The sequence below is a fragment of the Notothenia rossii genome (assembly GCF_949606895.1).
Source record: "Notothenia rossii genome assembly, chromosome: 5".
Classification (NCBI taxonomy): Eukaryota; Metazoa; Chordata; class Actinopteri; order Perciformes; family Nototheniidae; genus Notothenia; species Notothenia rossii.
This window is the reverse complement of record NC_136903.1, coordinates 65,447,087-65,470,476: the sequence shown is the minus strand read 5'-3', so window position 1 is coordinate 65,470,476 and position 23,390 is coordinate 65,447,087. Positions and strand designations below refer to the sequence as shown.

The window sequence follows — 23,390 nt, the reverse complement described above, 5'->3', positions numbered from 1 at the left end:
AAACTTAACAGTCCAATCGAGGCGTTTCAGGCAGGAGGGAGTGTCTGGGAGAGAAACTCCCTCTGGAGGGAACTTTGGCATTTCAGCCTTTACAGACCATTTACATGCACCAAAACCTACATATATATATATATATATAACACACTACAGGAAAGGGAAACCCTCAAAAACAGGGCCTCTTTAAGAAACCTAATTGTTCTTGCTGTTTTACATTGCTGCAAGTTGAAAGGTGTCACGTTCCTGTATCTATTCGAACAAAATTAATGCCACATGTCACACCTACTGTATATTCCTCTCTGTAACACGACTTCAACCTCTCCACTTGATGTTTTCAGCAAATTAATTGTAAAGCTCTGACTTATCGAGGCAGTAATGTTGCTTGCAGTTGTAGCAATTTAACATCATCAGGACGCCTCGTCCATGTAATCACGCTCTGTTACATCTCATTCAAAGACACTCTTCAATGTACATACCTCACTGAGTAGGATGGTAGAGAGCCAAGGAAAGTGACTCATACAAGGCAGAACAATTGATGTGATTAGCCATGTATGGTTTGCTTGATGGCATTCATGAAGATTGTGCATAAATAGAAGTATTTAGTCAATTGTACAATGACATATATTAAATCAGTGTTGTCAAATACAAGTTTCTAAGCCAATTTCTAAAGCTAAATGAAATGTGGTACATTATTTTGTCAAGAAAAATGGTAAAGACAGGTTTTTTAAAGCTTCAACATTACCATATTGCCATGTCCAATAACAACCTTTTCTTCAACTATTCTGCTATTCTTCATGAGCATTCTCTACTTTACTCCCTGCTTGAGGTCAGCTATGTTGTTGTTTTGTCTCCCTTTTTTGCTCCTTGCTTAGCCACCTCTCTCCCCACTTGGATCAGCTTCCTACAGCCCTTCAGGACCACATGATGACTCTAATTGACCTTTCGCAAAGCCACGCCCCTAAATGCCCGTTGTCCAATCATATTCGATCACGTGCGCGGCTCCCTGTGGAAGTCCGACAAGCTTAGCGTTCAAATTCATTGCGAAAATGGTGAAGCGTTGTGCTTATGGTCTTTGCAAATCGGATAGCAGATATCCCATAAGCATGGGGGGGGGGTGATATTTTACCCGTTTCCTAAACCCAAAACCCGAGAGGAGAGATGCCGCCAGTGGATAAAGAAATGCGGCAGGCCCCATGCCCAGCTGAATATGGCGAATATCAACAAACACAAATACGTTTGCTCCAAGGTAAATATGTGCTAACGTAGCTAGCTAGCTAGCAAAGATTACATTCACAAATTAACTAACTAATTTAATTAACTAATTTCACTAACTAACGTTAGCTAAAGTCACACGACTACAGCTGTAAGCTGTGTGCTTATAGGTCGTTTTGACCATGTATATCACTTGATGCATAATAAAGTCTGAACAGCTGAGCTCCGTTATTAGTCTACCTGTGGTCAAAGTACAAACAAGAAAGCCAACAGGCAATCATTCATTTATATTTTGCTTTAATCTTTGTAGCATTTTGTTAATGGAAAGCCTACTGCCGACTTCTCTAATCCTGCTGCACAAGTGGGCACCCCGACCCCCAAAAAAGGAACAACAAGGTGGATGCAGAAAGCCACCAAGGAAACGGTAGTTAACTTTAGACAAACTACAACATTTAATGCCTCTTGTGATTGTATTGTTTTATTCCAAAATAATAATAATAATTCCGTCGAATTTGACATACAGCTCATGTGGTTTTTCACTCTTGCACTGCGACCTGTATGCAAGTGCCTCTATTGATGTTGTGCCTCCCTCTTTTCTAATGTTAATACTGTGGATATAACCCTCCATAGCGTATTGTAGCCCCTTTTGTCGGGACCTGGAGGATATTGCTGCGTTATTGCTCCAAAATGAGTCTGTTAAGGCGACTCCGACGTTACGGAGACCCTCCATTATGGCTTTGTTTAACGCATCTGGCTCTCAGCTTGTCGGACTAGCAACAGTAACCAAGGGGGGGCGTGGCTTTGCGAAAGGTCAATTACCCTATTAGCTGCTGTGGCACTCAGAAACCCCAAAGGTTCAATCCATGCGCCATTTAATCAATTTAGGTTAAGAAAATACTTGTTTGGGAAAGTTTGTCTTAGTTTACCTACTGAGAAGTTGGAGAGAAAATACTGCTTATGTTGTTTATATGTGTTCTTAAATTGTACCTTTCTATTCCCTGGATCCAAGATTATTCACGACATTAAGACAATGGTATTTTTCCCTCTTCAAATTCCTCTATAGACAGCCAGAGGGCTTACCTTAGCTGAAAATATTTTTTCTGGCCCTGAAATTATGTCAAAGTGTTGCCAGACTGTGTGATCCAGCATGTGATTTTTACAGGGTTGTGTTTATAAGGCATTTTAACCACCAACCACCAGCAATTGAGAGTCCTCAATTTATGTGGGTCTGGAAGCAATCATGTTGCTCTGAATGTGCAAACCTGTTTGATTGGCCACCTTTCAGGGGAATATTCTACCAAATGATTGCTGCAACCTTGATACATTCAGTAGTAGACATTAAGAACACAGGTGGATGGATTTGAGCAAATCATCTGTGAATATTACTTTAATATGAAATAAATATGTAATAACATCCATAAAAAGAGTATAAAGTGACTTACTTCTACCAGTTTTGAATCAGTTTTCTTTATTGCATTCAAATTTAACCTCACACATCTTGATTTTAGTAGATCCATATCAAAATTAGAGTGCACAAGAAAAACTTGGCTGCAGTCTGAGAGGCGATTATTGTGTTTATGAATTGTGGATGAGCTACAGTACGTCTTCCATATGCTACCCTCCCCACTGACAGTCCTGTGGGTTCACACTCAGTGTGGGTCCAGGTTTATTTTTGCCTGCATCAATGGATATGGCCTCCCAAACACAAGGTAATTATGGGAGTCAGCGGGGTGCTGGGAGTCTTGACAACGATGTTGCAGTGTTGAAGTACTGCTTCCTTTTCCCACCTTTCAAGCTGTGAGGAGAATAAGGGCCATGGCCAAGCCCAACAAAAGCTACACATGTGAAATACATTTTTGTCATCAAGTTCCTATTTTCCTGCCTTTGTTTAAAACTGCCATGTTTTTTTTTGTTTTAAACAATTTATAACAATTTATGTTTACATTGAGAGTTGATCACCAAATGTATTGTGGTCATCTTTAAGGTCTATTCATTGTGTGAAGTGCATTTAACACATTGTAATTTTTTTCTTTTTCCAAATCCTGTATTGTTCACATCCATGTTTGCTTCGAAGCAGTTTTCCTTCTTCCTGAAAGTAACTGCAGGATGTAAATTCCAAAGTGCTTGTGCATGAAACAAACATTGCTCCATTGTGCTGAAAGAAGCCAAAAACTAGTTTTTTTTAGCTTTGTTGTTTTTTTGTGTTCAGTACTGGCCCGCAAAAGTGTGCATGACACTCAAAAGCATATATTTAAAGAATACTTGATTAACATAATCTGGCGTGCACCCTTTTTAAATGGAGCATCATCCATTGACCACAGTTCTCAAGAATATTCTGTTCTGGCCTTTCCTTTCAAACATTTCCCGTATCTCTCTTTCTTATGCCTCTAGGGCAGGGGTTGGCAACCCGCGGCCCACGGGCCGCATGCGGCCCTTTAAGCCCTCTGCTCTGGCTCCCTTGAGCTCAGACAAAAAATAAGAAGGAAATAAAATAAAAGTATTTGTAGGACTATTTATATTTTGTTGCATGGTTGAAAATGTTTCGTATATTGTATTTTGAGGTAATACTGTGACACATAAACACAAAACGGTTTTAATTAGGTCAACTAAAATATGCGTCACATCCTGCTACGGTCCCGCGCGAGCGCCTTTTCCTGCGGGTGAATAACCTGACCCCCGGCTCGATGACCGAACTATGGATAAATCAAAGAAATGTACCGGAGGAACACAGGATTTAATTCTGTGAGGACAGAGTTATTTGCTTTCACAGCAAACGATGCTGGTTTACCGGTATGTTTGATATGTAGAGAGAAGTTGTCAAAGGTGCTGCACTGCAGCCTTTACGTATCGAGAAACAACGGGAACAACACGGAGAGGAAGACAGCTGACGATCTTCAGTCATAATTAAATGGGGTATTTAATTTATTTCAGAAAACACTTTTTGTTATATTCCATGGAATGCTCTTAACATCCCGATAGCAATGAATATATTAAATGCTTTGACAATAAATACATACAAAAATTAATCTCTGGAAGCCGTAGCGCTGTAAAAAGCACGACCAATCATCTGAGCCGGCCCGGCTAAAATAACTGGATGGCGAGCTGGTTTCTCCATTCTTACCTACCCTACCTTTAACTATTTTTAGGGTGCAGCTATATGTTTTATTTATTTCAAAGTGGGCCCATTTTAATAATATTTTTTTTCCTTCAAATGTGCAGAGGACTCCCCAAGTGCTGTTTAATTTATTTTAAAGTAGGCCTGTGTATTATTTTTAATTCTCCTTATAGGAGTTCTTTGTTTCTTATTAGAGGTTAACAGTTTTATATAATGTAATAAATAGCCTAATAAATGCAAAAAAACTGTAGTTTTTGTCTGATATAACAATAAATACAACTTTATTAGCTATCAAGCTCTGAAATATGTTTTGCGGCTCCAGACAAAAAAGTGTTTTGGAAAAAGGAGCAAAATGGCTCTTTTGGTCAAAAAGGTTGCAGACCCCTGCTCTAGGGTGATATCAAAGAACCTGCTTTGTGAGGCTGGTATTGGGTTTTTGCAGAGTGTGCCCGACCCATCTTTCTCTCTTACACAGGTTGTTTGCCTGTTCTCCGCCAGAGATTACTGTCACTGATGATATCTGGAAAGTGGATGCTCAAGATACGCCTCAGGCAGCTGATGATGAGGATTGTACTTTTGTCTTGGTTTTCCTCTACGTCTCTGATCCGCAGAGTAACATTGGCTTAATGATAGTGCTAAAGAGTCTGATCTTTGTCTGCTTGATGATTTCTTTAGAGCTGCAAATGTTCTTCAGCTCGATTAACTAATCTTTTGATATACAGCTCTTGTATGGGCTTGACTATAGTGAAAGGTTGTGGAGTTTTTGTTTTTGATTCCTTTAGATCAGCACTGACCCTTTTTAATAAAAGTAGACCAGTACGTACAAAATCTAATTCTGCTTCCTGTAACTTACAAAACCAAGATTTATGGTCTTCCTTCATAAATACAAGTCCTTTTTCTTCATCTTCCTGATTGTTAAAGGTTGCATCCATTCACAGCGCTGCTCGACATTTGGCATAGTTCATTTTGAGGAGCAGCAACACAGAGGCAGCTTTACAAAGGTTTTAGCGACCCCCTTTGTTGTGTTTAGAGCCTGCAGCTACCCAACAGTTTTAACCTGTTAGGCCCCAAGCCTGTTTTTCAGGTTTAAGGCTCGAAAATGACATTCCCAGAACAAATGACCATATCTACCCTTCTAAAAGGGTTAAATTAATAATCTTTTTTCTCAAAGTAATGATAAACCTGTGAGTTGGATGTAGAAAAGTCAGAATCAATATAGATGTTTTTTATTTTAAAGATAATTTTGATTGAACATGGTAAAAAACTGTAAATTACAGTGTCCGTCCAAAAAATATTTTGTACTTATAGTGAAGACTAACCTTGGATGATGGGTTAGTAGACTAAAGGCTTTAGGAATCCAAAGAACAACATATAATAAGTACCCTGTATCAAGATTGATGTAAAACAAGTGACTTTTGATCTTTATAGACAGATTTAGCAAAAAAAAACTCTTCTGGGGCCATTTGGGTGGATTTTCCTTATCTCTGGCCCTCCTTCTTCAATGTTGACATGTGACATCTCTTTCTGAACGTTAGAGCCAATAGAATCGAAGGGAAATCGTCCCACACACATTCATGTTAAAAAAAAAGTTTGCGTCTTCGCGCATTCAATCTTGCTACAGAGCGTAGGAATGGCCTGCTCTACTATTTTGAAACGGAATTGCAGTTTTATTGCTTATAGATTATTAGAACATTTCAAAGGGGACACAGCCACTAGTGCTGAAGCAACGCGTCAACAACGACGACATATTTCCTCGTCGACGCATCGCCACACACACGTGGGTCACCCAAAACAACAACAAGCAGTTCGCAATCGCACTTTAAACACTATGGAGACTAAAACGGCAACCACCTCCTCCTCACAGGATTGCGCACGAAGCCCTGCAAAAAGCCCCCAAACAAAAACATCTCGCCCTAGGTCTTCAAAAGCATGGGAATACTTTAAATGTAGTCCAAAACACAAAGGCATTGTTATTTGCAGTCTTTGCCAAATGGAGTTGGCATACCACACTAGCACAACCATGGGCGCGGGAAGGGGGGTGCTGAGGGCGCTGCAGCACCCCCTAGCAGCAGGCAGGGGGTGTGGAGCTCCCCTGTCTGGATTATTATTTGACGGTTATTGCTGCTCCCGCTGTGCATAATCTGTGTAATATGTAGCCAATAAATTCCACATTATTGGTAAAATAATATTTTGGCCTGCCCCGAATGTTTTTTCTGTAGCCCTGGACAATTCTACCTCAATAATATAATACATTAACCGTGCTTTACGTGAACCTCATCAAGACACTAGAAAGGACGGCAGGACTATAATTTCCCGTGTTCAGTGAATGCAACAGAGGCAAGACACCAGACCAATCAGAGAGTTGCATGGAAATAAAAGTGTGCTTGTGTCATTCAAGCTCGCGGCTCTGTGTGTGTGCAGAAATAGTGCATTTAGTGTGTGTGAGAGAGGGGGAAAGAGAGAGGGACCGGTGCCAGCAGCAGGGACTGTGTTGTTAGCATCTGGTTAGCTAGCTGCACTAACAGACATACAGAGCTGTTTGTTCCACAACAAGCTGGAGGAGAGCTCTCCTCTCAGACTGAGAGGCTCAGGTGAGCTAAAGGACTCTCTGAGTGTTTAGATAGTTAACTTTAGTCTAAGTTAACTCAGTGGGTCTCAAACGGTTTGGTCAAAAATTATTCAAAAGATTATTTCCGCGGCACACCTTCATATGATCATTATAGTTATAAAAAAAATAAGAGAATAAAGTAAAAACAGTTATGAAATACTATATGGCAGTAAAACAAGAATACAGTTTGAAAGGGGAGTGATTTATAAAATATCCATAAAGACAAAGAACATCTGCTTACAGTTGTGTTTCATCTGGGTGTTGAGAGATGTATCCATAGATCTCTTAATGTTGCTCTCAAAGTGCACCAGATTGATGCTTTTAACTTCAATATTTAAAAAAAATCTTCCCGGGGGAGCATCCCCCCGGACCCCCCTAGAGGAGGTGAGGTCCGCTCCCCACTCGTAAAAGATAGCACTTTACCCCTGCCTATATGCCGTGAGCTGATTATCGAGCCTTCATTGTAACAATTGCAGGTTTACTGTGTGATTGCGTGTGGGGAGTTTTTTTGTGCATGCTCTATAGTGCCCGTAATAGTGTTCACTGGAGTCCAGCACCTCAACACCCCCACTCAAAATACCTTCCCGCGCCTCTGAGCACAACAGCGATGTTGTAGCATTTAAAGCGGAGTCCCCTTGTCTCTCGTGGAGGGAACAATGATAAGTAATTCCTAACTTTGGCTAAATTAATTCGACGTTTGTGTAGTGTGTTGTGCAGCTTGAGTTCTGTGCACTGTGATAGTGCTAACTATCTTATAGCTCTCCGTGCGGTTTGTTCGTGCTTGGTTGGTTAGTAATTAATGTTAGCTACCTAGCTAGCGGTGCCAGCTGTGTGTTAGTTAACGTTTGTCAGCATTTAATGTTGGCTGGAATGGTAGCTAGTTTACGTCTGCAAAACACCCCTATCTAGCCGCTACTAGCCCGGAACGAACAAACTGCACAGAGAGCTAACTCATATTATGGTCATTTACGATCCAAACAAAACATTAGACTAACGTTAGTCAGCTTATAGTATCAATATGTCAACTAACAAAGCCAAGCAATTAGTGATGGGCATTTCGAATCCCTTCGGGGACACAAATCTTTTGATTCAGTTCACTTTAAAGATTTGTTCACTGATTCGTTCACCGGTTCGCGAACGCCTTCTGGTGATTTGCACATTCGCGAACGATTCGTCTTTGTACTTAATTCGTTCAGTGAGTCTTCACTACTGCCGAACTCCGTTCAAGAAGTTTGTCGGCGTAAAATGTATTTTATTAAAACACATTTTACACCTCACCTTGTTGCCCCAAGAATTATGCTCTGGGAATAGGCTACATATTATTTAAGAAATATAATTGGCTATTGTTAAATCTCATAAATGTGTGCCTGTCTGACTATACGATGTATTACAGCAGGCTAGCACGTTATACTTTCAAACCCATGCACGTACTATGTGGCCTAACTTAAATCCCAAAGCATAAAACTCAATTTGGCCGAGTTCAAAGTGAATAAAAAAATATATCCTCTACATCAGTGACGATTTATTCATATTCAATGTACCCATCTATGTTTACCTTTAGGTAGCGGCTAAGCTAGTGGGACACTACGGAGCCCAGCTATCCGCCCGCTGAAGCTTTTAGGGCCGACAGGGGAGTAGAATGTCCCGCTAACGCTGTGTGTGTGTGTTTCACATTAACGGGACGCTATGGAGCTCAGGTATCCGCTCTCTGAAGCTTTTAGGGCCGACAGGGGGAGGAGAATACAACGCTGTGTGTATTTATCGCTAAGCTAGCGGCTAAGCTAGCTGGACGCTACGGTTCAGGTATCCGTCCTCTGAGGCATTTATGGCGGACAGGTTGAGGAGGATGTCCCGCTCCTGTGTGTGTGTTTGTGTAACGGAGCTCAGATGAGAGGGCTCTGATTACAGTTTTAATCCTCTGTCAAACTGCATGTTTTCTGCCATATTTGATGAGAGATAAAATGATTTTCTGCCACAGGAGTTTGACAGAGAATAACTAAAAAAGTACGCAGTAAAATAACTTCATAGTAGCCTACTTGTGGTAGAAGTCCAACTAGTACTGAGTCCAACAGTAAAGTACTTCATTGTATTTGTGGTAGTTGTCCAACTCTGTGTAGATGGAAAATCCAGTATTTTGGAGGGGCCCTAACGGGACCCTCCTCTTGAAAGAAAGGGATATAAGATAAAAGAACTGTAGGAAACAGTTCTGAACTGTTTCCGCCAGTTCTTTCAGTTCGTCGTTCGCGAACAGCTTCTCTTTAGCTTTTGGCGGAAGGCGGCGTCTCAAAAGAACGAATCGTTTTGTGGGAGGAATCAGTTCATCTCGTTCACTTCAAAGATTCGTTCAAAAAGAACGAATCGTTCGCGAACGAACCCTCACTACAAGCAATGTCCAGGCCAGGGCTGCACGTAAGCTGGTGCGCAGTTGTCATGAATTTCTGTACTGTGCACGGCACAGTGTTTGTTTTTGCACTACATTTGATATCTTTTGTAATTTTGTACAGAAGAGATTTTTTGTTGGACTGTAAGAGTAAACAGGCTGACCTTTTTATTTTGTATAATTTTATTCTATATTTCTTATTTTGCTGTGCAATAAAAAAAAAACTATATTATTAAACATTTTTTGGTATTTATTTGAGATACATTATGTTTTTTTATTAATCGAACAACAGAAAAATAATCGTTAGATTAGTCGACTAATCGATAAAATAATCGCCCGATTAATCGTTTTCAAAATAATCGTTTCCCCCCAGCACTAACAGCCACATTGGATATTAACCTATGGATTAACTACATCATCGTTGTTATCGTTTTAATGCCATTGAAGACCAGTTTTGACAAGACAAAACCAAGGTAAGCCATGTTAGCTTTGTAGGCTACCTAGCTTCACACGTTTTGATGTACGTTTTTGTTGATAACGTCGCGAGTTTGTATCTTTCAGTGTTGAAGTGGGCACCGTTAGATTCTGTGTCTTTACGATCATAAACAATGTGTTGGATGTGCAGCTAGGATAAGTAATAAGGGAGCTAGGAGTGATTTTCGGTGCAGTAATAGGTTAGCATTTTTCGCTCGGGGCTAATTCAGAGGCTCACTGTTAGCATTGTGTGTTTTGTTTGAAAGAAAAAATGAAAAAGATCAGTTAAATTAGTTTTTTCCCGTTATATGGATATAAAATATTCATAGTTTATGAAATATTAAGGTTCCTTAGACGTTGTTTCCTGCAAATGATGCGATTTCGCCTCGGAACCGGGTCCGTGGGGCTTAAGAGGTTTTAAAGGAGGTGGACTTTTCCATAAGAACGTTTTGTTGTCTTTAATCATGGGTAATTATCTTAATGACAAAATCCTTGTAAATGTAATAGTTGCCGATTCTTTTGGTTTGGTTTTGTGTAGATATTAGATTGAGAACACCTGCGTGAGGACATGTTGGAAGCAGAGTGACAATGAAAAATGTTGTGGAAAAGAGTCAGAAGAGTCTCGACATGAACCAGAAACAACCGCTATTTTGGTTGCAGACGGTATGATTATTCTTGCAATTTTGGATTCCTGGGTACTCACTTGGAACAAAAATTGAATCATTTGTTAAGTGAACTTCTTGACCTGATTTTATTCCAATTTGTTCTGCCTCGTGAAGGCAAAGATCCCCTTTCATCTCCAGCTCCGCCTCTGGCAGCTCCGAGGCTTGAACCAGGCAGAGAGGTGTTAATTGTACTTAACCTGCACGCTTCTTGCTCCTTGTCCAACTGTTGGAGTTCAACCTTGTTCAGGTATTTCTCTGTGTGGTAAAAATATCTTTATCATGGAGTGGTGGAGCGTCTTCCCTGGGAGCTGTAGTGGAATACCGCAATGTAAGTTATTCATTGTAACCCCAACCCTTTAGAGTTGTAGAGTCTCAAACAAACATACTGATAAAAGCAGGGGTAAACAAGAAACTCCTCTGTTCTGCAAGGTGAAATTTAAGTTTCTTATCAAAAGAGTCTGGTGGTTTAGATTGATACAATCTGCTTCAGTTTTCCAGCATAAAGGGCTGTATGACAGCAAGATAAAGCTGTGAAAATATTCTAAATTCAGCAATATAGATTAATTTTCTTGATGTGGCTGCAATACCTTTTGCTGCTTCCCCCTATACACAACAGAACATTGTTTCCATAGTCAAATCTGTTCCTTAAAACGTTGGCGTGCCACAACATGTACCATAGTTAATACACTAACTACTGATAAGTACTTCAACCCCATTTCAAACAATACAAACCATCCCTTTAATCTAGCTCTGCTACCTGTAACAAAATACACAACACACATGAGGGAGTGCTCCAAAAGGATTGACTTACATCCTCTTCTCAATATGTTTTTAGAACCTGCAGCATTGCTTATTGATTGGCTCTACTGTTACATTTTCTGCAGCTCTCTACTTTGATAAGTACTATAACTGTAACCCTAGCATGCAGCTAAATCTGTTTTCAAACGTAATGCTTCAGGCCGAAGATGATGCAGGAGGGAGGTTGTGCATGAGATTCTGAATCTTGAGCTTCTCTGCCATTGTTTTCCAAAAGGTGTAGCATGTTTGATAAGAGAATATAGGCTTATATGTATTATTTATGTATATATTTTTTAGATGTTGTTTATAACCGCATTGATTGTTTTTGTGTGTGGGATAGACTTGCATGACAATGAGTGTTAGCTCTAGCTTGTATGTCATTTTAAATCATTCTTGCACTCCTTTGTGTAGGAGTGTGTCTATCTGTGAGCAGCCTGCATGTTAGGGATGTGCATCTCCATCACTGAGGACGATGCAATGCGCATCTTGATACGTTGCCACGATACGATACATTAACGATACATTTGAAACACCAGGCGAGATATGATACGATTCACCCCTGCCTGTTGCGATACAGTTCGATAAGATCTGATTCAACATTATGAGTTACGGGGCGATACAACACGATGCAAAATAATGATACTTCAATATGGCACGACAGAGGATTTTTGTTTTATTCCTCATATGCAGCAAATCATAAATTAACAAAAAAGTGCTTTACATATTTGGTTCTCTCTACTAGTACTGCGCATCCCATCATGCTGTTTCTTTTTTACCTAAAAAACTCTCCAGAGTACATTACAATTGTATAACACCTCACAGTTAAACAATTTAAGGATGCATTGCCCATGATTAACAATGTGCAAATAACAACTACCATAGTGCAATGCCCATACAGCTGCCAGCCTGATGTGCTTAACACTCATCCATAGGCTAACTCACCAGTGAGCAGAAAGCAGTGGTTTCTATATGAACAAGAAAGAATAAAAATAACCTTTCACAAACAGCTCTATCATAACTGCTTACAGTAAGGAATACATTTAAATATGATTGGCAGTCACAGGTTGTTGTAAACTAAACACCTCTCTCTCTGACAGAACACCTCAATGAGTGATTTAACTCATATGTCTAACTTTCAGGTTTCTCTTTTCAGCCGCAGAACCCATGTCGCCTCTTTAAGTTCCTCGTACTACTTGTGTACTTTAAAGCAGCATGGCATCGTTAAAATTTTTCAAGTTGACCGTCTTTCTTGAAAAATCCGAAGTGCTGCCAAATGTTTGATTTGCAGGTATGTTTCAGTGCGCTTTGTTTCTCTTTCTCCTCGACTTCCATGTGTGTTGATAACTGAGACACTCGGCCTCCGCAGTGCGAAGCAGAGATCAAAGATCGCCTCTGCGGAATGCTGACCGGATGAGAGGATATTATTTGAATTAATCTTTTTTTTACAGATGCAAAGACGCTACAATCGATGCATCGCGAGTTCAACCCAAACTGTAGCACTGTTTCAACCGGTGCACTCGCATCTTGAACGTTTATGCCGGTGCACCAATGCGAATCTGTGAATCTCAACATCCCTACTGCATGTACATTCTACCTTGAACTTATTGTGGAAGAGAGTTACATAAAATTGAAACACTCATTTGATATAGTTTGTTGCTTAAAACCTCTTAAGCCCCACGGACCCGCCGAAAGGGTCGAAACCGCAAAATCTGCAAGCAAAAGTATCTGAGGGCTTCTTAAGATGTAATAAACTATGAATGTTTTATATCCATGTAACGGGAAGAAACTCAGCTAACTGATCTTTTTTTTTTTTTTAATTATTAAAAACCACAAAGCTAGCGCTGAGCCTCTAAATTAGCCACGAGCGGAAAAATGCTGACGCATTACTGCACAGAAACTCACTCATAACACCCTTATTACTTATTGTAGCTGCACATCGAACATATCGACTAGCATCGTGAGAGTACACAGAATCGATCTGTACCTACATTATCACTCCATGATAAGAACAAGCAACTTTATTAACAAAAACAGACATCATAACACGTGGTAGCTAAAACGGCAAAATGGCTTACCTTTGTTGTTGTCTGGTCAAAAGTGGTCTTCAATGGCATTAAAACGATAAAAACGCTGCTGAAGTTAATCCATAGGTTAATCCAATGTGTCTGTGTCCCTTTGAAATGATTACTGATAATCCATAAGCAATAAAGCTACTTTTCCGTTTTCAGATATCAGAGAGAGAGATAGGTTCGCTCTGTGCAAAACTGCATGTGTGAAGCCCCCATTTTCTTTTGTTAACGTTGGTGTGTATGTGGAAATTCCCCTTAGATTATATTGGCTCTAACGGTTAAAAAGAGATGTCAATCACCAAAATCGACCAATGGGTTCCAGAGAAACTGCAAAAACGCCCATTTCCACCCAAATCACCAGAGGTGGAGTTTTTTTGCTAAACCTCTCTAAAAAGGTCAAACGTCACTTGTTTTTGCATCAATCTTGATACAGGGAACTTATTATATGTTGTACTTCGGATTCCTAAAGCTTTTAATCTACCTTACCTTCATCCAAGGGTAGTTTTCACTATAAGTTATTAAATAATTGTTGGACGGACACTATCATGTACAGTTTTTTACTATGTTCAATCTGAATTTTCTTTAAAATACAAAAACATCTATATTGATTCTGACTTTTCTACATCCAACTCACAGGTTTATCATTACTTTGAGAAAAAAGATTATTAATTTAACCCTTTTAGAAGGGAAGATATGGTCATTTGGGTTTTGGGAAACTTTGCTTTCAAGCATACATCCGGCAACGGCATTTTGTATTGAATGAGCACATTTGGATGTTAACAAGCAGACTCGGTTAGGCAAATGCTAAGGAAGCAACAGCTTTTCTTCGGATGGGCAGTTCTCAGTCATTGACAAGAGAAAAGAGCGGAGGTGGAGATGGAGGCTGAAAGCGAACAAAGGGGAGAAATTAGCAGAGAGTGCAGGAGATGGAGAAAAGGGAGCGTTTGTGCTTGCTTCAGAATAACAGTCAGGATAATGTGTAGAAGGGAAGAGGGGGAGGGAGGATAGAGGGTGGGATACTCTCAGCATCATCTGACAGGAAAGAGGATGATCCCCAATAGCAGGTGTTGGAGGAGAGAGAGAGACTTTGTCAGGAGCTCGGAAGCAGCGATACGTAGAGGAGTTGTTGAGAAGAAAAAGACTCAAGCACAAAAGACAGGTAAGAATGGACTGGGATGATACTGTAGGAATGAACTGTCGAAAGATTGAGAGTCAACACAAGATAAATGGATTAGATAGAAAAAAAGAATAGAAATACAGCTATTTGCCTGTGGTTTAGCTATGTCCTTTATCCTTTGCCAAACTTTCTCTCGGAGTGTCTGTCTTCCTCTCCATTTCCCTCTCGTCCACCCAGCAAGCGGCTGACTGGCATCTCAAATTAACGACTCTGCTTTCATTGAGCATTAGCTGCTGCACTTGATTAGATTAGGTGCTCTCTACTAAGTTAACCTGTAAAGCTGTGTGTGTGTGTGTGTGTGTGTGTGTGTGTGTGTGTGTGTGTGTGTGTGTGTGTGTGTGTGTGTGTGTGTGTGTGTGTGTGTGTGTGTGTGTGTGTGTGTGTGTGTGTGTGTGTGTGTGTGTGTGTGTGTGTGTGTGTGTGTGTGTGTGTGTGTGTGTGTGTGTGTGTGTGTGTGTGTGTGTGTGTGTGTGTGTGTGTGTGTGTGTGTGTGTGTGTGTGGTGGATGGACAGAAAGATGCAGCCAAGCGAGACATTACCCTTAAAGCCAAAAGATGATTTATATGTGTTGGGCGTTAATGAATCAAGGTACTGGAGCCCAGAGCGAGAAATATCTACAATGCCGTTTCAAAGAAAAATGAGATCTCCTTTAGTGAAAATGAATTACAAATGAACATGATTTGAAGAGTGCTTTGAGCTTGAATGTTTAGCCAAGGTTCATTTGACTGTCTACAATTACCAAGGGGAAAATGTTCTGAATGTTTGTTTACCAAAGTTTCCAGCTCACTGTTCCTGGAGCAACTTGAGATCTAGTATTTTGGTGATATCAAGAATGAGATTGACGAATGGCAATGATGATTGTCCTGTGTACTGTCTACTGCTTGTAGTGCGTTTGTTTTTCAGCTCAGTTTTTTGTTATTGTGTGGACAGGTTGGAAAGATAAGAGTCTTTAGATAGAAAGTTAACATAAACATATTGTTGCATGCATGATTGGTGGTAATTCAATGATTGATTGATTGATTGATTGATTGATTGATTGATTGATTACTTCCTTACTTGATCATTTTCTTATGTTGTTTTTCTCTACAATGGGAGGGTCTTGTTTTTGGAAGCATTGTCAAGATATCCATTTTTCACAAAAAACACAATCTGTTGTCTGACTTATTATAACAATATAACCTGCATATTGTAATTAGTTGGGTTTATTATAATTGGGGTGCTGGATATACATCAGCCATGTTTGTTTTGCTTCTTGTTGCATACAGAAGTATTTACCCATTTGGGATATAGTTGCAAATCAGTGAAAAACACTTCTGATGTCTTTATAAATGCAAGATGCCAGAGGACTTGCTGAAAACAACTTGTCAAAGCTCTTGTTAAATCCCTTTTGGTAAGCCTTCGCCGACAGTTAGTCTACCATTAGTAGACAAGGTTACTTTTACCATAGCAGCACTCAATCTGATGATGTATTTTGTTAGAAAAAATAAACCAAGGCATCTGTCGACAATTTCAACTATTGTTGGTTTCAGCCTTTAGATTAACCGAACAATTATTTATCTTTTATTATGTCTTATTTGTAATCATTTCAGTTATTTGTCTACGATGAACAGACAAGGTAAATCTACGATATAGAGACACTTACATAATCTGAAGATATCTTCCTGCAGTGCTATCTATTGTTTGCCAAAGAAACCAATACATCTGAAGAGCTTGCAGACATTGTGTTCAGCCATTAGCCTTGGGTCAACATTATTCACATTATATATGTTTATCTTGTACGCTTGTAAAGATATGCCTTTTAAAATGAGCCTGACTTCATGCGGCTTTGTCATTTATTACATACCTTTTCCACCTTTTTTTATTTAACCAGTTCAGTTATTTAGATTTGAAACTTATTTTTGTGCTGAGGCTATTCAGATAGTTTTATCTGCTGGCAGTGATGAATGCATTTTTCTGCTTAAACTGATAATGAAAAATGTCTTTAAAAAGTACTTATTTGTCCAAAAATCCAACACATACTTTCACCATGTAGTGGTTGATAGAAGCACCTCTTAAAATAAAGCTCTGCTTTTGCTGTGGCCAACAGCAGGCTTAGTATAAGTGGTAATGACTAAGCATGAATCATCACAATCAGTGCATCCCATACTGTAAAACGGCACATCTGTTCATGTTTTCATTTCCTTGTGTGGAAAGTAAAAAAGTTTGTCTTACTCGTCATTTTTTGTGTAGTCAGCAAGCCAGACGAGTCACTTATAGGATATGTAAGTACATCTTCTAACAAAAGGTTAAACAAACTACCTCCAGGGGAAACGCATAGTTAAATGTATATTTGATACATTGACCCTTAACATGTAATATAATAATTCAGCTGTATCTGACTGACCTTGAGCGTCTGCTCTCAGTGACTACAGCCAAACAAAACTCATCTTACCCAAATTTAAGTTATGAATTCAGTTTAGGGAACATTCAATGGTGTACAGCTCATTTGTATTTGTAGCTGCTCCTCAAGCCATGATTGGACTACACAAAGCTGGACTTCCTTATTAGAGCTTATGACCAGCAGTCTGTGGAGGCAGCTGCTGGCAACACATAGGACTCATTTGCAGATTTAGTTTTAGAATTCAAATTAATAATGAATTTTATAAGCTTTCCTTAGCCAGAAAATTGCATAAAATCTTACCACTCTGTCGTTAAGAGCATTGTTATCCAACGTGAAGGTCTTAAAGGGGAAAACTAGGCAATTTAGAACACTTTGGATTTTGCTATTATGAGTCACTATTGATGATATACGTATGTCTAAACTTTCATCAAATGTTATCCTAATGTTCGTTCTGTATTTTGGGCTTTGGATTTGTTTTTCAAATGGAACATCTTTGATTCAGGTGATGATGTTGCTAGGTGACACATTTACACATCTGTAGCAGCTGTAACAAGAAAGCAACCTCAATAGGGAAGGAAAAGGAAGGAGCTTTTGTGTGTGTACTAAAAGTGGGTAAAAAGTGCTGCAAAATGTATGTGAAGTCAGAAATAATGAACCAAAAAATTTTTGTGGTAGCAGTGAGTGCACCCACCATATTAACATTAGCATGAGCAACACGTCTAACTCGGCAAAGGAGATATAAAGTGACATGCACCTATTTTCCTTTCTCTGTTTCTTCCTTGGCTTTCTGCATCCCTACATTTAAAGGTAGTTCACCAGATGTGACTGAAGCATGAACCCTTCTCATGGGGTCATGTGTGTGCAGCTTGGCAAGAGGCATCTCATTGTATAAGCTGGCTACATATGTGTTGCAGGGGATGTGCCTACAGCGTGCCAATCATCCATCTGACGTGACACAGTGCCCCTGCCACCTGGCTGCTGCTGAGCTCGAGCTCGACCCTTGACATTCACCAGATCCAAAGCTCTTTAGAAAACATCAGAATTTAATTTAGCTGTATAAAACAGTTTGTTATTTATATATATATAAAAAATAGAGGAGAAAATAATCATAGCGGTAGGTATATATATATATATATATATATATATATATATATATATATATATATATATATATATATATATATATATATATATATATATATATAACTAGATGTCTGTACGTTTGGAATAGGAGAGATAGTGTGCTCTTTATATACATAATTAGGGATGCTCCGATCACCAATTTTGGGGCCGATCGCCGGGGATCTTCCATTTAAAGTGTTGTTTAAAACTCAGTTAATGGGGCTCATTCAGAGGTACTTCCACAAACAGCAACCAACATATTTTTTACATTCAAATGAAGTCAATTATTCAAGTTTACATTCACTTTGGATAATAACACGGGAGAAATGAGCGGAAGCGCTCTCTTTTCCTCTCTCCCCCTCTCTCTCTCCTGACAGCCCGTCAGTATTGGTCTCATGCAGCTCACTGATCCAGTAAGGAGTGACCAGAGTCATCCGATAGTGAAGAATAAATATATGTATAACTAGTTTAGCTTGTTCCAGAGGTAGATAAAATAGCTAAGTGTGTTCTAACTCTTACGGCCCCTACACACGGCGGCGTGCGTTGCCGCTTGGCGGTCGGCGTGTCTTGAGCTTGGGGAGTTTACGCGAGCAACGCGACCAACCACCAATCACATGAATCTCTCCTGTCAATTGCATAAAAGGTTTTACATGTCACACTTTATATGATGAACATTTATGACATTAATGTCTATGGTGCTATTTTACGCAACATTCCATGCTGGCTAAATACTGTCTATGCTTGCTAGCTGTCCATTCAAATGAAGTACACTGGATATAAACTCCCCAAACAGGCGAAAACCTACCAGTTTCACCCACTGTCTCTGCCACCTCCCTCCATGCCTGGCTCCTCCGGTTTGTATCCCGGTAGGTGAACAGGGACTCATCATAAAGCACCGGGTGATTCCCTACCGCTATGATTATTTTCTCCTCTATTTTTTGGCATATGAGGAAATGAACTGCGGTCTCGCTCTCCCAACATACACGCAGTTTGATTGGCTTGCGCTTGTACTGGCAGATTTGCATAAACGGGATTTGATTGGCTGACGCCTCCATCGAGGCGGCAAAAGTAGAACATTGCTCTACTTTTGCAGCGAGCACCGCGAGAGAAGCTACGCTTTGCTCCCACAATACAGTTCGGCGAATCGTGACGTCACCCCATTGAAAGTGAACGGGCAGAAGCGTTGAAGCGGCAACGCACGCCGAAGTGTGTAGGGGCCGTTAGTGTGTGTTTTGCTCTGCTCACCGGTCCGTCACAGCGGGTGGAGCTGCAGGATTTCTGCTTCACACGTTGCATGCTATTTTACTGTCTTTTTCGGACACCTTAAAATACTACCAGACTGGTAGAGCCATTTTTGCGAGCTTGTTTTGCCACGCACAGAGAAAAGTGTCATGTATTTTACGTCAAGCAATCGGCATTTTTAGAGAGCACCAATCGATCGGCAGAGAGTGAGTATCGGCCGATTATGTATAGGGCCGATACTCGGCGGCCGATCGATCGGAGCATCCCTATACATAATTGTCAAACAATAGGGATTCCTGATGGCAGACAATGTGGCTCGTTCATTGCATACTAAGTGAAGGTAAAATTGATTTTCACAAATTTCACTTTAAGCCCCCGTCACACTGTCCCGAAATTGACACCCGATGGAAACACAAATATGGAATTGTGAATTTCGCGCAAAGGTGGCCCCGAACCACACATGAAGGCAACATTTACATTACATTTAAGATATACAACTGCAACAAAAGTAACAAAAACAATTATGTTAAAGTACTATGATACCGTACTGATATTTTCAGACTTTGTTCTTTACTTTATCCGTCTTTATATGTACAAGATATTAAGTTTTCTCCGCCGTGTTGTTTCCATAGCAACAACAACTTCCTGTCAACTCGCCTTCAAATAATATATTGTATCCTTTTCAGTTTCACAGAACACAAATTGGGCTATTTACATAATATGTTTACAGGATTTTGTTGTGCAATAAAACAACCCGATGGACACACGATAAAGGAAATGTTCAAATTCGGCTCTGATCGTAACAACATCGGGCCATTCTTGAGGGCATCTTAAGCCATCGTATGACCGCCGGTGGAGTTTCTCAGGCTCCGGCAGCAACTTCGTGAGCGGTGGCAACATTTTTGGCATGCCCAAATATTGCTGAAGGACCTTGTGAAGGTTAATTTTCATGTTGAATTTGTGTGTCAATTTTGCCCTTTGTAAGGCCATCGTGAGTGCCTTACGAAGTTGCCGCTCACGAAGTCGTGAAATCGTGTGTCCATCTGGTGTCAATTTTGGGACAATGTGACGCGGGCTTTAGGGAATGCTAGTGATTCCAAAATGACAGAATCCACAAAAGATATATTTAAAGGTGAATTACAGGTTTGTGCATGTAAAGGGTCGACAAAGGCTAAAATCCCAAAGTTCCCTCGAGGGAGTTTCTCCCCACGCACTCCCCCACCGTGCCTGAAACGCCTCGATTGGACTAATTTGTTTACTTCGGTAACATAGTGACATCACTAGTAACACTTTAGCTTCTATTGGCTATTGCTCCAAAACATTGTACGTGATATGCTATGTGACATTTCCGACACATGTCTAAGTGGTTGACCAATCATAACACAGGTGGCCAGCTAACCAATCAGAGCAGACTGGGCTCCGGTTTCAGACAGATGGTGAAAAGAGGTGCTGCAGCACAGGCAGTATGAGAACAATAAAGACCTTTATGAACATTAAAGCAAGTAAACATGTCACACTAAAGGCAAAAAATACAATTATGAACCTGAAAATAAGCATAAAAGGGCCCCTTCAATTTACAATATTTATTTTTGGTTAACTGATGGAGTGGGTAGATAAGACAGCAGGATTTGTATCAGGCTTGTAAAAGAAAAACTGATTTCTATGTTGTGAGATGAGATAAGTGAGAGATAATGAAGTTGTTATTATTGCGAGCAGGACGGTCTTGAATCATTTGGCTGTAGATTATCAAATTTATATCAAGCCTATCTTAAAGAAATCAAGAATTTATTACATAATTTAAAATTATTTTAATGATTTTGCTTAAAAAATATGGGTTAAGAAGGTAAACTGCGTCCAAAGCAGCAGTCTGCTATAAAAAATATAGAATCTGTAGGATTTTGAAAATGACCAATTAGAAGTGAGTATTCAGCAAAGCTGTGTAAAAAGTTAACAACCATTACTCCAGACTGTGCGGTGTAATTAATCTACTGCACCAGATGATGAAATACTGATTGTTCCTCTTGGATTGGTGACCTAATTAATCCATATCATACAATATCATCATGTCATATGTCAGGATGGTATTTGATAACGTGTGCTCGCTCTATTCATCAGAATGTGCCAGCCTGAAATCTCCCTGAGTCAAACTTAGCATTTACCCTTCCCCAAGATATGTTTCTGTTATCTGCTTTAGAAATTGATCGTATAAAGTTCCATCAGCAGTGAAAGTAGCAGGCTGTCAGGCAGCCATCATCTTTCTGTCTGTGGAGTTTTTCTAAATCAAGATTGATTTACACCTTTGAGCTTTGGCTTTCATTATGGAAATAGTCTCACATGGGAGGTTTGGATAATGATCTGCATGCTAAAGTAGCGGGCAGGTGACTCCAACCTACTGTACAGTGATGAAAGAAGTATGAATTCAGCGCAATAGTCTTTCAAGTAAAGGTAGAACAAAAAATTGTAATTAAATCAAATTATACTTTTGTGTTTTCGAAATGTGGGTTTTTGCTTTATTGTTTTCTTAACTGCTCTCATAGGAGAGTTAAAGGAGTGTCACCTCAGGACAAAGTAGGCAAATTTCTAACAGACAAACACAGTGAGACACTTCTTTGTAGGCATATTTTAATGCATCATTCTTGGCTGGAGGCTCAATTTGACACCATCTTTTCATCGTTTTCCAGCTGCATTATATGAAAGATGTTACAGAGCTTCTCTCTAAAGGAATGTCAGTTCTCAGAAGTTGGTGATGCTGGGGGAAAGATATGACAGCCTCTTTTAGTCATTTCCTGGGATTCAGCAGAGATCAGAGGCAACAAAGAATGGTGTTACTGTCTTGTTACAAATAGATATTTTTACCTCAACTCCAGGTCAGCAGACTGCTGCCATAAAAGTGCAGCTCTGTTTACTCAGACTTTTAGTTGGTCAGAGCCTTGTCAGATAGGAAGCTACGATATTAATGAATTGACCGGCGTCTGCAGAAGAAAGACCATTTTGTAATTTATCCTATTTCAACACATAACAAACCACTTTGATGTGTGCCAAAATGGCAGAATGGAGGAAATATGCAAGTGTCTTACAATTCTCACTGCATTCTCACCAAGAAATCAGATTGTGCTATTGTTCTGAGTCTTTGCTCCACAGCAGTGTTCAGAAATGCCCTCTGCTGCAGGTTTGTGAACAGGTTGCATGCACAGACGGGCTGCCAGTTCTTGCAACTGACTTGTTGTATGAGACAAAGTGTGAAGTAATAAGCTGTGACCAGAATCCTGCTCGGACTGGTAAATCACTCCAATAGCACTGAGAAGAGAAGTGGCTGAGGGGAACAGGGAAAGAGAGGTGAGGGCAGCAGCGGGTTAACAGATGAAAGCCGGGGGTTCTTTCTTCTTCTGCTTTTATAATTGTTTTTGTTTTATTGTCCTCTGGTTTATACACTTCCCTATTCATCTGTGCAGATGATCTCTTCTATGTCACAATCTTGCACTCGTCTCATCGCCTTCAACCTGGCTGATGTGAGGGCAAAATCTGCCGGCAAGCTTAACACAAAGGACAGGAAGTATTTGTATTACTCCTGAGTCCTGAGTTAAGAAATAATATCAGGAAAGTGGCACCATTTTTATTTTATTTAGCCTTTATTTATACAGATGTAGATCTCATTGAGACACAAGGTCTCATTTTCAAGAGAGACCTGTTCAGCGGTAACACTACCACATAAAGTTACAGACAGACAGGACACTAAACACAGAGGCAACACTAAAATACAACATAGTGCTACAATAATAGCGCCCTTCTCGTTGTGGTAAGAGTTGAATGATCCTCTTCGATGGGATGAGTCAATTGTCTTGCAGACATTTCCTCTGCTCTTGTTGCTTAAATGAGAAACTAAGCTCAACCTCTCTTTATCTCTCCCTCCTCCCACCCCTCTATCCTCTCTGACTCACAGGAAACAAGATGGAAGGATTCCTCCTATTTCTGATGAAGTAGAGCCCTCGCCAGCACACTCTGAACCTCCATTTCCTCTTCCCTCACTTTCAAAGGTAACACAAGACTTTGACCTGCTGCTGTTCTCTCCTCCATGTTAGTCGCACAGTTGCTGGAATCAGAAATAGAGACACGGCCAACAATCTGATCTGATAAATGTGAAACCAAGGATT

General features: G+C 40.0%; 1 protein-coding gene across 3 annotated transcripts in view; it reads left to right on the top strand.

Moving 5' to 3' along the window:
- Positions 1-23,390, top strand: part of rap1gapb (RAP1 GTPase activating protein b) — a 287,393-nt gene that overhangs the window by 123,678 nt on the left and 140,325 nt on the right. For all 3 annotated transcript variants that reach the window (XM_079683382.1, XM_079683381.1, XM_079683380.1), the window contains exon 5: positions 23,180-23,273. In XM_079683382.1, the coding sequence (XP_079539508.1) occupies positions 23,180-23,273 (94 nt within the window). The remainder of the gene's footprint in view (positions 1-23,179; positions 23,274-23,390) is intronic.